Raw genomic sequence first — 10,111 nt, 5'->3', positions numbered from 1 at the left:
ACATTCTATGGTTGAATTATCGAAATCGAATATACCCCTTTTTATTAAAGTCTGGTAATCTAAGAATTAGGGAACAGACACCCTAATTGACGCGAATCCTAAAGATAGATCTATTGGGCCTAACAAACCCCATCCAAAGAACCGGATGCTTTAGTACTTCGAAATTTATATCATATCCGAAGGGTGTCCCGGAATGATGGGGATATTCTTATATATGCATCTTGTTAATGTCGGTTACCAGGTGTTCACCATATGAATGATTTTTATCTCTATGTATGGGATGTGTATTGAAATATGAAATCTTGTGGTCTATTATTATGATTTGATATATATAGGTTAAACCTATAACTCACCAACATTTTTGTTGACGTTTTAAGCATGTTTATTCTCAGGTGATTATTAAGAGCTTCCGCTGTCGCATACTTAAATAAGGACGAGATTTGGAGTCCATGCTTGTATGATATTGTGTAAAAACTGCATTCAAGAAACTTATTTTGTTGTAACATATTTGTATTGTAAACCATTATGTAATGGTCGTGTGTAAACAGGATATTTTAGATTATCATTATTTGATAATCTACGTAAAGCTTTTTAAAACCTTTATCTATGAAATAAAGGTTATGGTTTGTTTTAAAAATGAATGCAGTCTTTGAAAAACGTCTCATATAGAGGTCAAAACCTCGCAACGAAATCAATTAATATGGAACGTTTTTAATCAATAAGAACGGGACATTTCATTTGTGACATTTGAATCCGTAGTCAAGTAGTTGAGTTTGCATCCACAGTACTTGTGAGCAACAGCTAGCAGCTACAATGTATTCAGACTCAGCGGTGGAAAGAGAGATGCAGTTTTGTTTGCGAGAAGACCAGCTGACTAATTTGCTACCGAGAAATTGGAGACCACCAGAAGTGCTTTTTCGTTTTACTTGGTCGCCACCATGGTCAGCATCCGTGAATACCGTAAGATTGAATCCAGTCCCAAAGGGATACCAGAGTCCAAGATCAGGCGTGCCTTTGAGATAGCTAAATATTCTCATTACAACTTTGTAGTGAGAGTATCTAGGGTTGGCTTGAAATCGGGCACAAAGACATACAGCAAGCATGATGTTGGGTCTGCTAGCAGTGAGATACATCAACGAGCTAATTAAGCTCCTATAGAGAGTTTGATCAAAAGGTTGACCATCCAGATCAGCATGTAATGATATGTTGATTGACATTGGAGTGGGGCTGGTTTTCATCTCAGGGAAGTTAAACTTTCTGAACATGCCGGAAATGTATTTCGATTGTCCGATGAAAATCCCCGTTGAAAGTTGTTTAACTTCTAGTCCCAGAAAGAAATGAAGTTCTTCGAGCATGCTCATTTCGAACTTGTTTTTCATGAGTTTAGAGAATTCGTAGCACAGAGTAGGGGAAGTGGAACCAAAGATGATGTCGTCAACATAGACTTGAATTAGCAGGATGTGATCATTCTATTTTCGGATAAATAAGGTCGTGTATATGGTTCCACGTGAGAAGCCGTTCTTGAGAAGGAATGCGGTTAGGATTTCGTACCATGCCCTGGGTGCCTGTTTTAGACCGTAGAGAGCCTTAAACAGAAGATATACGTGATTGGGGTGTTTAGGATCAACAAAACCTTCAGGTTGACCGACATAGACTTCTTCTTGAAGAATGCCATTCAGGAAAGCAGTTTTTACGTCCATTTGATAGACGGTGAACCTTTTGTGAGTAGCATATGCCAGGAATAGACGGATTGCTTCTAAACGAGCTACGGGCGCAAATGTTTCATCGTAGTCAATACCTTCTTGTTGTCTGTACCCTTTTACTACCAGACGTGCTTTGTTACGAATGATGATGCCGTGAGGATCCTTCTTGTTTTTGAAGATCCATTTGGTATCGATGATGGTTTTGCCAGATGGACGTGGAACAAGTTCCCATACATTAAGACGATCAAATTGATGAATTTCTTCTTGCATGGTAACACCCCAGTCAGGATCTTGAAGGGCCTCATAAGCGTTTTTGGGTTCGTCTTGACTCAAGAAGGCAGCGAAAAGACATTCATTATTGGAAGCATTACGAGTGCGAACTGGAGCATCGGGATCGCCTATTATTTGATGAATGGGATGATCTATAGTCTATTTCGTGGTGTGTGGAAGATGATAGTTGGATACATCATCCAGTGTAGTATCAACATACGACGAGGATGAGGATCCAGTAGGATTAGTATTGACAGTAGGGAGGGTGGCATTTTCTTCCCACAGTGGGACAGGAATATCATCATTTTGATCAACTGGAAGAGTTAGAGGAGTTGTAATATCGAGAATCCTTGTATTAGCTTCAGATGAGGGAGAGACTTCACTGGTTACGAGGGTAGTGGGTTCAATAATTAGAGTATTAGTGTTGGTAACAGGTGCGTTGTTTGAAGAGGACACTCCAGTATCAAGGTCATCTAGAAGAAGGAATTCAGAAGAGTTACTTTCATTGGAATGGGATTCACCTATGACAGCTGGAGTGGATGAACCAACAGTAATCGATTCAGGGGGAACATGATCAGAAGTTGTAGTGGGAGTTGGAGTTGTTGGCGGGATGATGGGTTCAAACAACACATCCAGATCATCTGAGGTGGCCAGTGGAACATGAAGAAAAGGGGAATCAGGAGTAGAGGGATTGAGACCAGGGTGAGAACCATTATGTCCAAGAACCATTCCAAACATCTCGTCAAACTTGACGTTGGTGCTTTCTTTAATGATGCGAGTGCGACGATTATAAACACGATATGAAACACGATCCTGTGAGTAACCAATAAATATGGCTTCATCACCTCGAACATCAAACTTCCCGAGGTTGTCCTCGTCATTTAGAACATAACACACACATCCAAATATGCGAAAGTACTTCACATTGGGTCGACGATTGAAGAGAAGTTCATAAGGAGTTTTGTCGAACCGACGGTTAATAATGGACCGATTTTGAGTGAAGCATGCAGTGTTAACAGCTTCAGCCCAGAGGGATGGAGGTAGCTTGGAATAAACAAGCATTGTTCTTGCTGCTTCAACAAGAGTGCGGTTTCGTCTTTCAACTACTCCATTTTGTTGAGGAGTACGAGCGGCAGAAGTTTGATGAGAGATACCGGCATGATCTAGGTATGAGTTAAGAACAGAGTTTTGGAATTCGGTGCCGTTATCAGTTCTGAGGATACGTACAAGCTTATTGGTGGATAATTGGATTCTTTTCAGAAAGTCGATGATTATTTTTGGGGTTTCAGACTTACTTTTCAGAAATCTGACCTAGGTGAATCGTGAATAGTCATCAACTATCACCAGGATGTACTTTCTTCCACCAAGACTGGAAACACGCATTGGTCCACAAAGGTCCATATGAAGCATGTGAAGTGGACTGGTGGTGTTGAATTCGGTTTTTGATTTGTGCGAGGATTTATGAATCTTTCCCATAGCACAGGAAGGGAAAACGTGTGAAGTATCGAATGAGATGAGTGGAACACCTTCAACAAGGTTATTAGAGACCAGTTTGTTGAGGTTCTGAGAATGAAGATGTGACATCCGGTGATGCCACAGCCATGAGGTTTCAGAGGAAGCTTTGGAAACCAGGCACAGAGGTTGTAAGTTAGAAGACATGTTTTTCATGGCAAGAGAGTAAAGGGTGGATTCACGTTTTCCTTCAAGTAGGTTGTCTCCCTCCATGGTTTGAACACAGCACATAGATCTTTCAAAGATCACGCGGAGATCACTGTCACAGAATTGGCTGACACTAAAGAGGCAGCACCCAAGTCCACGAACATAGGACACACGTTTGATGGTCACACCGTTGAACACATAATCTCCATACCCCTCGATTTTCGCAATTTCATCATTTCTAAAGCGAACAGTACCTAGGAACTTGTTGACATAGTTTGTCAACATTGATTTATCACCAGTCATGTGTCTGGAACAACCAGAATCCAGATACCAAACACATGCTGGGATAACCTACAAAACAGAGTTAAGCACAAGTTTTAGGGACCCCGGTTATCTCGGGTTCCTTATAAGCAGATACATTCAGAGAATTTAGAGCATTAGGTTCATTAGATGAAACATTCAACAAGGTCTGAACATTCATTACAACACACGAATCATGGTTTTGATGACCAAAATACAGATGTCTTTTACATCTATTACACATTAATGACCCAGACTGAGAAGCAAGACTTGAGGATGCTTGGACTGTTTCAGTCTTGGGTTTCCATGCTTTCAAAATGCTTTGTTTTGGTTTAAATCCTGTGAAATTTAAAACACCAAATTTAGACCTAGCTTGAAAATGATTCATGTCTTTAAGTAATGATTGTCTATCCCTTTGTGCTCTTTTGCGATGATTTTGCTTTTGAGTCTTGGTTAATCCATCAGATATCCACTTTGCAGCATGGTTGAGATTTGGTAGTTGCGGATGTTTGATGGATTTGTGGTTGTGTTTCAATGATCTACCACTGTTGCTCTGTAAGGAGTTAGAGTGGTTGATATTTTGGTGGACGTGATGGCTGCTTGGACCACCCCTCCTGTCTAGAATAGGCGGTGCAGGGTGGTTGTGGCCTTTTCTTGCCGAGTGGTCATACACACCATGTTCTTGGATTATTCTTCGAACATGGTTGTTTTGCCTTCCTATCAAGGTTGCGGAATGTGGTGGTTTGGGATCAGCACCCCTTTTAGTGACAATCATCTCCAAACGAGAGCCACGAATAGGGTTTTTTAGGATGGTGACAGCTGGAATGACAGGTTTCCTTGAGTTCACTACCGTAGTGTAAGGAAAGCCTTGGTGATGTGGGGAGAGAACTCGTTGAGAATAGGTGGGTACCCATGGTACAAATTTCTCTTTCGTTGAATTTGATTCCTTTTGTTGAGAATAGTTTTGTGACAATGTTGGACCAAAATTCTTTTCGGCTTTTTCAAAATCACGATTCATTAAAACTTTTACTTGCAAATCGATGTTGTCCTTTTCAATAAGAGCAACATGTTTCTTATATCCTTTTAGTTCAAGTTTTAAGTCAACGATTTCTTTCCCGAGAGAATCAGCAAGAACATTTGAGGGTTCGATAGGGTGGCGGGGTGACGGTTCCTGAGGGGATTTGGACTTTGAAATCATTTCACAGAAAGTGGTCGCTTGACTAGCAATCTGTTTTTGAAGTTCATGCACATCATGAGCAAGTTGATCATTTGTTGTCACATGGAGTGAGATTTGGTGTTGCATGTAGTGACCCAAACTTTTCCATGTTTATATATATTAATTGAGATTGATATTTACATGATTAAATGTTTCCAACATGTTAAGCAATTAAACTTGTTAAGACTTGATTAATTGAAATATGTTTCATATAGACAATTGACCACCCAAGTTGACCGGTGATTCACGAACGTTAAAACTTGTAAAAACTATATGATGACATATATATGGATATATATATATATATAGTTAACATGATACTATGATAAGTAAACATATCATTAAGTATATTAACAATGAACTACATATGTAAAAACAAGACTACTAACTTAATGATTTTTAAACGAGACATATATGTAACGATTATCGTTGTAAAGACATTTAATGTATATATATCATATTAGGAGATATTCATACATGATAATACAATGATAATATAATAATTTAAAATCTCATTTGATATTATAAATATTGGGTTAACAACATTTAACAAGATCGTTAAGCTAAAGGTTTCAAAACAACACTTACATGTAACGACTAACGATGACTTAACGACTCAGTTAAAATGTATATACATGTAGTGTTTTAATATGTATTTATACACTTTTGAAAGACTTCAATACACTTATCAAAATACTTCTACTTAACAAAAATGCTTACAATTACATCCTCGTTCAGTTTCATCAACAATTCTACTCGTATGCACCCGTATTCGTACTCGTACAATACACAACTTTTAGATGTATGTACTATTAGTATATACACTCCAATGATCAGCTCTTAGCAGCCCATGTGAGTCACCTAACATATGTGGGAACCATCATTTGGCAACTAGCATGAAATATCTCATAAAATTACAAAAATATGAGTAATCATTCATGACTTATTTACATGAAAACAAAATTACATATCCTTTATATCTAATCCATACACCAACGAACAAAAACACCTACAAACACTTTCATTCTTCAATTTTCTTCATCTAATTGATCTCTCTCAAGTTCTATCTTCAAGTTCTAAGTGTCCTTCATAAATTCTACAAGTTCTAGTTACATAAAATCAAGAATACTTTCAAGTTTGCTAGCTCACTTCCAATCTTGTAAGGTGATCATCCAACCTCAAGAAATCTTTGTTTCTTATAGTAGGTTATCATTCTAATACAAGGTAATAATCATATTCAAACTTTGGTTCAATTTCTATAACTATAACAATCTTATTTCAAGTGATGATCTTACTTGAACTTGTTTTCGTGTCATGATTCTGCTTCAAGAACTTCGAGCCATCCAAGGATCCGTTGAAGCTAGATCCATTTTTCTCTTTTCCAGTAGGTTTATCCAAGGATCTTAAGGTAGTAATGATGTTCATAACATCATTCGATTCATACATATAAAGCTATCTTATTCGAAGGTTTAAACTTGTAATCACTAGAACATAGTTTAGTTAATTCTAAACTTGTTCGCAAACAAAAGTTAATCCTTCTAACTTGACTTTTAAAATCAACTAAACACATGTTCTATATCTATATGATATGCTAACTTAATGATTTAAAACCTGGAAATACGAAAAACACCGTAAAACCGGATTTACGCCGTCGTAGTAACACCGCGGGCTGTTTTGGGTTAGTTAATTAAAAACTATGATAAACTTTGATTTAAAAGTTGTTATTCTGAGAAAATGATTTTTATTATGAACATGAAACTATATCCAAAAATTATGGTTAAACTCAAAGTGGAAGTATGTTTTCTAAAATGGTCATCTAGACGTCGTTCTTTCGACTGAAATGACTACCTTTACAAAAACGACTTGTAACTTATTTTACCGACTATAAACCTATACTTTTTCTGTTTAGATTCATAAAATAGAGTTCAATATGAAACCATAGCAATTTTATTCAATCAAAACGGATTTAAAATGAAGAAGTTATGGGTAAAACAAGATTGGATAATTTTTCTCATTTTAGCTACGTGAAAATTGGTAACAAATCTATTCCAACCATAACTTAATCAACTTGTATTGTATATTATGTAATCTTGAGATACCATAGACACGTATACAATGTTTCAACCTATCATGTCGACACATCTATATATATTTCGGAACAACCATAGACACTCTATATGTGAATGTTGGAGTTAGCTATACAGGGTTGAGGTTGATTCCAAAATATATATAGTTTGAGTTGTGATCAATACTGATATACGTATACACTGGGTCGTGGATTGATTCAAGATAATATTTATCGATTTATTTCTGTACATCTAACTGTGGACAACTAGTTGTAGGTTACTAACGAGGACAGCTGACTTAATAAACTTAAAACATCAAAATATATTAAAAGTGTTGTAAATATATTTTGAACATACTTTGATATATATGTATATATTGTTATAGGTTCGTGAATCAACCAGTGGCCAAGTCTTACTTCCCGACGAAGTAAAAATCTGTGAAAGTGAGTTATAGTCCCACTTTTAAAATCTAATATTTTTGGGATGAGAATACATGCAGGTTTTATAAATGATTTACAAAATAGACACAAGTACGTGAAACTACATTCTATGGTTGAATTATCGAAATCGAATATGCCCCTTTTTATTAAGTCTGGTAATCTAAGAATTAGGGAACAGACACCCTAATTGACGCGAATCCTAAAGATAGATCTATTGGGCCTAACAAACCCCATCCAAAGTACCGGATGCTTTAGTACTTCGAAATTTATATCATATCCGAAGGGTGTCCTGGAATGATGGGGATATTCTTATATATGCATCTTGTTAATGTCGGTTACCAGGTGTTCACCATATGAATGATTTTTATCTCTATGTATGGGATGTGTATTGAAATATGAAATCTTGTGGTCTATTATTATGATTTGATATATATAGGTTAAACCTATAACTCACCAACATTTTTGTTGACGTTTTAAGCATGTTTATTCTCAGGTGATTATTAAGAGCTTCCGCTGTCACATACTTAAATAAGGACGAGATTTGGAGTCCATGCTTTTATGATATTGTGTAAAAACTGCATTTAAGAAACTTATTTTGTTGTAACATATTTGTATTGTAAACCATTATGTAATGATCGTGTGTAAACAGGATATTTTAGATTATCATTATTTGATAATCTACGTAAAGCTTTTTAAACCTTTATTGATGAAATAAAGGTTATGGTTTGTTTTAAAATGAATGCAGTCTTTGAAAAACGTCTCATATAGAGGTCAAAACCTCGCAACGAAATCAATTAATATGGAACGTTTTTAATCAATAAGAACGGGACATTTCAGTTGGTATCCGAGCGTTGGTCTTAGAGAACCAGAATTTTGCATTAGTGTGTCTTATCGAGTTTGTTAGGATGCATTAGTGAGTCTGGACTTCGACCGTGTTTACTTGAAAAATGATTGCTTAACAAATTTTGTTGGAAACTATATATTTTTAACATGTGAATATTATGTGATATATTAATCTCTTAACGCGTTTGATATTATGTGATAGATGTCTACCTCTAGAACAAGTCCCATTGACTCACCTAATAATAATGAAGAGTCAAATGTAAATTGGAATGATTCGTGGACTGATTCACAAGTTCCCGAAGAGGAACCAGAAGAAGAGTCGGAACCGGAAGAAGAATCGGAACCGGAAGAAGAATCGAAACCGGATGAAGAAATAGAACCGGTGGGGGAAATATTAAAATGGTTAAGTAAAAGAAAATTCTCAACCAACCGACCAAGGTTAATTATGGTCAATGGTATTTCCGCCAAGGAAGCAAAATATTGGGAGGATTACTAATTCTCGGATGAATCAGATTCCGACGAGAATTCCGATGATGTTATAGAAATTACCCCAACTGAATTTAAAAAGGCAAAATAAAATAATAATGGAAAGGGCATAAAAATAGAGAAATCTAATTCCAACCCCGATGAACTTTATATGTATCGTCAACCCCCGAAGTCCTTAAGTTGTAACAATGACCCGGGAACCTCTAAACTACCAGGTTTTTCTAAACCAATGTGGAAAACGACGGCTCGTATTAGGGGAACATCATATATCCCTAGAAACTTGGCAAAACGAACCAAAACCGAAGAAGAAGAAACTAGCGAGTCGGAATAAGATAGTTGTATTCGTGTGGTGTAATATATGTAATATAGTGTGCTTATCCTTTATGATATATGTAAAAATTGCTTGTATTAATAAATTTTTTTTTTATGAATCTAACTCTTGTCTATTTTACAGTATAAAAACACAAAATGGATAGACAACCCAATATTTTAAGAGACCTACCCGGAGACATGATTGATGAAATCTTGTCTAGAGTCGGTCAGAATTCTTCGGCACAACTATTTACGTCGAAATCAGTTTGTAAGACATTCGAAGAACGTTCCAAGAATGCCTTGGTTTATAAGAGACTTTCGTTTGAAAGATGGGGGATATCACATTGGGAAACCCATAAGTTACGATGTGTTTACTTTGACGCATATATTGCGGGGAACCCAAATGCTATTTTACGCAACGGGTTAAGAAATTATTTTGACTCAATGTACCCGAATATAGGACTTCATGATTTAGAAAAAGCGGCTAACATGCAACATAAAGAAGCATGCTATGCTTACGGGTTAGTAATGTACGCTTCTCACCAAAGTGAGAAAAAGAACATCGGGCTACAACTATTAAACAAAACGTTCCCACAAGTGACGGAGTCGGTAATTGGGGTAAGAAATGAGGTTTTTAGGTTATTACGAGACTGTTGGTCATTACGTAACCCTCGTCCCTTTGACGACGTTACAACACGCTGTCTTATCAACGGCCATAACGGTTATGTTCCACAAGACCAAGGATGGGAAGTAATCCTAGTAAAACCAGAATGCATGACTTGTTTCTGGACGTATGAATTACGTGTCTTTATTGCC

The 10,111-nt window shown here is 36.7% G+C and overlaps 1 protein-coding gene across 1 annotated transcript; it reads right to left on the bottom strand.

The window, feature by feature from the left end:
* Window positions 1-734: 734 nt before the first annotated feature.
* Window positions 735-1,361, bottom strand: LOC139848482 (secreted RxLR effector protein 161-like). The gene has a single exon (XM_071838211.1). It carries the CDS (start codon window positions 1,359-1,361, stop codon window positions 735-737), a length of 627 nt encoding a protein of 208 aa, XP_071694312.1.
* Window positions 1,362-10,111: the final 8,750 nt, after the last annotated feature.

The sequence above is a fragment of the Rutidosis leptorrhynchoides genome, chromosome 5 (genome assembly GCF_046630445.1).
Source record: "Rutidosis leptorrhynchoides isolate AG116_Rl617_1_P2 chromosome 5, CSIRO_AGI_Rlap_v1, whole genome shotgun sequence".
Lineage (NCBI taxonomy): Eukaryota > Viridiplantae > Streptophyta > Magnoliopsida > Asterales > Asteraceae > Rutidosis > Rutidosis leptorrhynchoides.
This window is presented reverse-complemented; position numbering and strand designations above follow the sequence as displayed.

Bases quoted from the DNA above. Each gene is read 5' to 3' on its own strand.
- LOC139848482 (XM_071838211.1), bottom strand. From the start codon at position 1,361: ATGAGCATGCTCGAAGAACTTCATTTCTTTCTGGGACTAGAAGTTAAA.